This window comes from Maylandia zebra, linkage group LG22, assembly GCF_041146795.1.
Source record: "Maylandia zebra isolate NMK-2024a linkage group LG22, Mzebra_GT3a, whole genome shotgun sequence".
Taxonomy (NCBI): Eukaryota; Metazoa; Chordata; class Actinopteri; order Cichliformes; family Cichlidae; genus Maylandia; species Maylandia zebra.
The window spans coordinates 29,761,486-29,768,910 of record NC_135187.1 but is presented as its reverse complement, the minus strand read 5'-3'; the positions used below and the strand labels follow the sequence as shown (position 1 = coordinate 29,768,910).

General features: G+C 38.7%; 1 protein-coding gene across 1 annotated transcript; it reads left to right on the top strand.

The window, feature by feature from the left end:
* Positions 1–1,674: 1,674 nt before the first annotated feature.
* LOC143414520 (uncharacterized) lies at positions 1,675–5,895 on the top strand. The gene is made up of 13 exons (XM_076879077.1): positions 1,675–2,325; positions 2,425–2,502; positions 2,721–2,884; positions 2,977–3,010; positions 3,165–3,212; positions 3,293–3,376; positions 3,487–3,552; positions 3,709–3,800; positions 4,620–4,680; positions 4,778–4,828; positions 4,918–4,962; positions 5,181–5,289; positions 5,409–5,895. The coding sequence occupies exons 1-5, from the start codon at positions 2,178–2,180 to the stop codon at positions 3,182–3,184; spliced, it is 444 nt and encodes a 147-aa protein (XP_076735192.1). The 5' UTR covers positions 1,675–2,177; the 3' UTR covers positions 3,185–3,212; positions 3,293–3,376; positions 3,487–3,552; positions 3,709–3,800; positions 4,620–4,680; positions 4,778–4,828; positions 4,918–4,962; positions 5,181–5,289; positions 5,409–5,895.
* Positions 5,896–7,425: the final 1,530 nt, after the last annotated feature.

The following is a 7,425-nucleotide window of genomic DNA, read 5'->3' as shown; positions in this document are numbered from 1 at the left end:
TTACCACAAAACGGAAAAGTTATGACAAATCAGACTATAAGGCAAAAAGAAAGTGCAGCTTTATGGTTTCATGGACAAAAGAATCTCTGTGGCTGCAATATGACGAGCTAAATAACCAGGGCTGCACATAAGTGGTCCGCAGGTGCGCATTCGCTGTCAAAATAAAAAACACGCACAAGGGTTAGGGTTAAATTTAAAAACTGTACTTTTGAGTTAAAATATATATTTATAATTTTAATAAATGACAAATTAAAAATGCATGAACATTTTTTTGTATCGAAAAAATATCGAACCGTGACACCAAAGTATCAAACCGAACCGAACCGTGAATTTTGTGTATCGTTGCACCCCTAATATATATATATATATATATATATATATATATATATATATATATATATATATATATATATATATATATATATATATATATATATATATATAGATGTAAACGCCCAGCACGCCCCTGCGGGCGGTTTATCCTTCAAGCTCGGGTCCTCTACCAGAGGCCTGGGAGCTTGAGGGTCCTGCGCAGTATCTTAGCTGTTCCCAGGACTGCGCTCTTCTGTACAGAGATCTCCGATGTTGTTCCCGGGATCTGCTGGAGCCACTCGCCTAGCTGGGGAGTCACCGCACCGTGTGCTCCGATTACCACGGGGACCACCGTTACCTTCACCCTCCACATCCTCTCGAGCTCTTCTCTGAGCCCTTGGTATTTCTCCAGCTTCTCGTGTTCCTTCTTCCTGATATTGCTGTCATTCGGAACTGCTACATCGATCACTACGGCCGTCTTCTTCTGTTTGTCTACCACCACTATGTCCGGTTGGTTAGCCACCACCATTTTGTCCGTCTGTATCTGGAAGTCCCACAGGATCTTAGCTCAGTCATTCTCCACCACCCTTGGGGGCATCTCCCATTTTGACCTTGGGACTTCCAGGTTATACTCGGCACAGATGTTCCTGTATACTATGCCAGCCACTTGGATATGGCGTTCCATGTATGCCTTGCCTGCTAGCATCTTGCACCCTGCTGTTATGTGCTGGATTGTCTCTGGGGCATCTTTACAAAGCCTGCACCTGGGGTCTTGCCTGGTGTGACAGACCCCAGCCTCTATGGATCTTGTACTCAGAGCTTGTTCTTGTGCTGCCATGATTAGTAAAAGATATCTATCTATCTATCTATCTATCTATCTATCTATCTATCTATCTATCTATCTATGGTTCTTTTATTCGTTGAAACTTCCAGAGACTGCACCGGAACTCAGTAGTCATTTCACAAAACCTTTATTCATCTTCATTTAAGCATGCACTTCTAGAAGGGAAGACGAGGCCGGTGTGTCCCTCTCCAAAATCTTCACCCCTTTGTTTGTTACAGCCGGCGTCCCCATCATAAAACCCCCTACGGTGTGGAGAAGGGTCTGGCTGCAGCCACTGTGGAGCTCCACAGTAACCGGAAACACTTGACCTCCACAGTAGCCGTAAACACGCATGGATACCGTGGAAGTCTTGCAAGTTGATCGCAAAGGTTGGGACAGAGTCTTTCTTAAATACATTTGCCGTTAGTGATTTCATATATCTAGGATAATTCTAGTTTTCTTACAATGATCATGTCATTATAGCTGTGTGGCAGGCAGGATGAGGACCCAAAATGCAAACTCACGGACTCAGGGGATAAACTCAAAATCACAGCTTTAATGCTGGAAGGCAGATCACAAGAAATACAAAACTTAAACCGGGAACAATAACTAACACTTGCAGAGAGACACAGGGAAATCCACGCAGCTATGAGGGAGAACGCGACACAGACATAAATACACAGAGGGTTAACGAGGGAAGTGGGAGCACACGGGGAACACAGGTGACACTGATAATCATAACAAGACATGGCAGGAGTGAACAGAACACTAACGGGAGACGGGCAAAGTAAAACAGGAAGTACAGAGGTTCAGACAGGAGGAGAGAGAGCACGGGGAGAACACAGACATAACGGGCTGGGGAAAACATAGAATAAAACACAAAGAGAGACAAGGGCTCATAAATACACAGAGGGGCACACAGGGGGTAAAAGCCACAAAGGGAAAACACTTAGGGAACAACACAACAGGGCAACTCAGGAAACATGGCCTAAATAGGGAACAAAATACAAACATACAAGAAAACTAAGAACACTGGGCCAACATGGCCCAGGACCATGACAGATCATATTGCCACTTTTTTTGCGTTACAAGAACATTCCTTCTTATTTTAATGTTTTTTCATCGTGCTCCATGGCAGAGAAACACACAAATCAATATCTCATTGTCGGCACTGGGTCAAGCTGTCGTAGGTAAGTACATGCATTGTCTCATGACCAGAACGCTACCATTGTTTACATGTTAGATTTGTTCCTATCTGTGTGTGTATATTCTTTTCTATGTGTACCTAGCCCCACAGGTGTGCAATAAACCCAGAGAAATCACAGAAACGGTGTTGAACCCAGCACCTTCAATGTCTGGTGACACTGGTAAAATTTCTTATTTTGAATAGTGATTGTCATATATAGGTGAAATAATAATCTTGCATTCATTATCTTGTTGTAGTTGATGGCTCATAAACGAATTTGTTACATGCTGTTTCAAATGAATTTCCTTCTATAGATAGTGGTTATTTTTCTTGCATTTGTATGCATTTAATATGCATTCTATGTAGTGTTTTGTCTGAAACCTGTTAAAATCTCTATAGAACCTCAGGAAAGAGTTGACAACAAGAAAGCCAATAGAAGGTCAACAGATGCAACTTTTCCTGACCTGTGTGGACCACCGTGCGAAGCTCTGACAAAGCCTGAGAACATTTTGGCCAGCCGTTCATCATGGTGTTTTGTACCGCACCCTGGCCAACAACAGCTTGTATGTTAAAGTTTTCAGATGTCGCAAAGTGCAACTTTTAGTGCTTATCTGATTTTGTCATCCACAGTCTATGACACCATCTGTTTTTTTAGCTCAACTGGACATCAGCAGACCCAAAGATGAGCTGTATGTTGAAACGTCTTCTGGATGCCTCACGTGGGCAGATTTTTGGACACTGGGTTTAAACAAACAAATGGAATTCACTCTAAGTATTTTTTTTCTATGAATATGAAATAATAAAGTGTAAATTCATTTTTTTTCATGATTTTTTCTGTTTCAGATTGGAAATGGCTGTTTTGAGCTTATCACTAAAATTGTTTAGTCAAAGGTACTGTATCTTGTATATGATGATTGTCAAGCTTTAATTTAAAGAGTTGTTGTTTTAAATGTTTTTTTTTTACATTCTAGGGGATAAGCATTTACATAGAAAATCTGTATGTCACCCGGACTTGGCTTGCACCCTATGGCTGTGATCCATTGCAGTCCTTTCCTGTAAGTGTACTGTCCTTTAAAGAAACAAGCAAGTAATCAAAATGATTTTTTTTTTATAACTTTGGTGAGAGTTCATATACAGGATACTTAAAAATACAATTCTGTTTCAGACTGATGCTCAGAGGATGCACATCATAGTTCTCCCTCTCTGGACACCTGGTCATTTCCAGTTGTGTGTAAGTCTTGTTTTTTGACACATACAAACTGTTAGAATTTTGCTATGTGTCTGAGATGTATTCAAGCTTTTATGACGCAGTTTCAAAAGTCTTTGATTGTGATCGCTTGCAATGACATTGTTTTCAGGTTTGAAGTCATGGCTAACTGTCTTTTAGGTACTGAAGCCACCTAAAAGAGAAATCCTCTTTCTTGACCCATTATACACCAAGGCAGGATTTGGTGACCAACAATATGTTTCACTTTTGAGGTCACATTTTTATAAGCATTTTTGGTTTGTTCCGGAGTTTTCAGGAACCTGTTCAGTGTTCCAGGTTAAGTGCATCCCAGATCATGTTCTGCTGATCTTGAGTGTTCACACATACAGTACACTCACATGCTTTTTTTATAAACTATATCAGCAAGTTTCTGTGTGGAGTTTGCATGTTCTCCCCGTGTTTGCATGGGTTCCCTCCGGGTACTCCGGCTTCCTCCCACCGCCCAAAGACATGCAGCTTGTGGGGATAGGTTAATTGGATAATCCAAATTGCCACTAGGTGTAACTGTGTGAATGAATGTGAGTGCGAATGGTTGTCTGTCCCTGTGTGTTGGCCCTGCGACAGACTGGCGACCTGTCCAGTCTGTTGCCCTATGACAGCTGGGATAGGCTCCGGCGCCCCCCGCGACCCTGAAAAGGATAAGCGGAAGCGAATGGATGGATAGATGGATATATCAGCATGATGATTCAACATTTTATTCTATTTCTCATCTTCACATTATGATCAAGTCAGTGATGCTGTCTTTAGATGAGTTTCAGACATAAATAGGGTCTTCCAATGTTTTAGTTTAACATAAAACACCATTAAAAATTAGTTTATGAAATATGCAAACCTTAACTTAAAGCTGTAAATGCTTTATTTTGACCAACTGTGAGCATGTGACTGTACTTTTTCATTTTGTTATGGTGTTTTATTGAGGTCGTGTTCCTAAGGCCTGTAGTTACAGTTGGTGCTATTGGCAATAAACATTTCACACCCATCATCATGACATCTGTTAACTTGTGAATGTAACTGTCTTTAAAAAAAAAAAGGTATCTTGCAGTGAAGATCATTCCCGGGCAGTGGTCAGAAAAAAAGAGCTTTGACTTGAAGGTATGTGCTAGTTTAAGTGTATGGTGAATAATATGAATTACACTAGTCTTCTTTTAAGGGATTTTATTAACGAGCCTTTATTTTCAATGTAATACAGGGTTTTCCAAGCCAAGACTATGGAGTTGACTGTGGGATCTTCATGCTGATGGTAATTTTTCTTTTCTCTTCTTGAGATTCATACAGAAGCTAATTTAAGCTTCTAAAAAAAATGACATTTTTATTTTTTCTTCCAAATAGTCTGCTCTGTACGTGGCACAGGATGCTTCATTTGACTATACTATAGTAAGTATTCTGTTTACTTTCACAGCAATGGAGTCTTGAATCTTTTGAAAGTTGTTAAATATGTTTCATATTAATATTTTACAGTTAGACATGCCCTACTTGCGTAAATGGTGGTGCTTGCTGTTGTATTGTATTGTATGTTGTATCTATATTTTGACTTCCGTTATATGTTGTGTCAAAGTTTACACACCTTAACAATATCAACATTTTCTGTTAAGCTCTGGCAAGCTATTTGCACACTGGAGAGAGGAAGCCAAAGCTGTGCTTGAAGGACAACACGTGCCCATTTTCAGACTGAAAAAGCGCAAGTTCCAGGAAGTCAGTCAGGTCAGTATTCACTTTAAACAGTAGTGTAATTACATGTTTAGTGACATTTGAATGACTGTTAAAAAACTGTTCTGCAACAGAGAAATAACTATGTTTTTATCCCCATTTGCCTGACACAGGAGCCAGCAGTTGTTGAAGATCTGCATCCTGCTGTGCAGTGGGTTGTCCAAAATAGGGCACTTTTCCGTGGACATGGAACAATGCCAAAATATCTGTCCTTAAATCAAGGGGACCAGCAGAGGGTCTTAAGAGACATGTCAGAGGAAGAAGACACTGGAGGACTTGTTCCTCTTTGTTTTTCAGTTTGCAGAGGACATGGAGCTCTTTTTGAAAGCATGTGCTGATGAGCAGGGACTAAGGGTCAGTGCTATGTTTGACATGTAATGGACAAATGTAGGCACTGGCTGTGTTTGTTTGTTTAATATGTCGTTGTTGTTGTTTTTTGTTTTGTTTTTGCATAGTACAAAATTCCAATTAAATTTATTTCAAAATGTCGTTCACTTGATTCTATGTCCATACTTATAATAAAGGATTACAGTGTAACAGCATTAAATGTAAATGTAACAGCATTTTTTTTAAACTTGTAATTTCAAAATAAAAAGCTTATTGTTGATATTAACAGTAAAGAATTGTAATCAATAATATTTTTATACATTTTAAACATTAACACTCTGGGCTCTATCCTGGCCATTTGTGGACACTTCACTTATTCTTTTTTTTTTGACTACTGCACTGCAGTGGACCAAAAGAATGACACGGGTTTGATCTTAAGGATCTAATAGTTGTGTGTGTTGTGCATGACATTGCCACACAAATATGTATTTGCAAGATAGAGTAGAATAAATTATGACGCATGAAATATTACATAGGCTGCAGTGAATTTCTGTTGATACAGACTATTGAGCTTTGAGTTTCCCAGTCAAACTTAGCTTTGAAGCACATGCTAAAAACACTTTTACTCTTGTACATTTCATAACAAGACACCATAGCCAAAATATTAACAAAATATATATTATTAAAAACTTCAAAGCTGCAGCACATACAGCAACAAACACCATTAGTAAATGTGTCCTGGAGTTTATGCAGGTGCAGAAAGTGCTGCTGCTGTAAGTAAGCCTAACAGCTTCCAGATCACTTATTTTTCTGGAAAGATGGTAGGAAGGGCATCACTGCTCATTTCTACAGTCTCCCAGATCTTGGAATACAATCCCTTTGTACCATGAAACCACTTCGCAGTACTAGGAGTCCACTAAAACCTATAAAGAGAGTGATCCTGGAAGAAATGGGGCACACACTAGTGATCTCAACAATTGCAAGACAGCCTTTTCCCCGATGCTCAGATGGGGAAAAAAGGAAGTTTAATGAAACATTAGGACTTTATCACCGTTTTATCTGAAAAGTTAATGGTAATATATAACCTAACTGGCTATAAAGAGTAAAAAATTTAGATACAATTTTGATTTTGATGAAAAGGACTGGTGCTATTTAACCCAATCATGTTGCCAATTAACCTAATCAGTGTTAATTGGTCTTCCAGCTCTTCGTTATGCTCAAATTTACTTTTTCAGGCCTATTATTGCTACTTGTCCCAACTTTTTTGGGATTTGTTGACATCGTGTAATTTTGAATCAACATATTTTTCCTTTGAAATGATACATTTTCTCGGATTACATTTTTGATCTGTCATCTACGTTCTATTCTGAATAAAATATTGACATTTGCCGTCTCCACACCATTGCATTCAGTTTTTATTCACAATTTTAGTGTCCCAACCTTTTTGCAATCCGGTTTGTATGTATCAGCAGCAGAATGGACCTAAAAATAAATGTACTTCTGCCCATTTTGACCCATTTAGCAGAAAATTCAAATTCAAATTCAAATTTTATTTGTCACGTACACAGTCATACACAGTACGATATGTAGTGAAATGCTTAGACAACTGCTCGTGACCTAAAGAAAACAAAAAGGGAAAAGGCTATGAATAAGATAGGAAATAAATATGAAAAATTAAAAAGGGTAAATTTAACTAGGAAGGAATAAAATATAAATTAAGGTTAAAAAGGAAATAACTGTACAACACAAATTAGAATGAAGGGTAAATTTAACTGGGAAAGAAAAAGATAAAATATATAAATT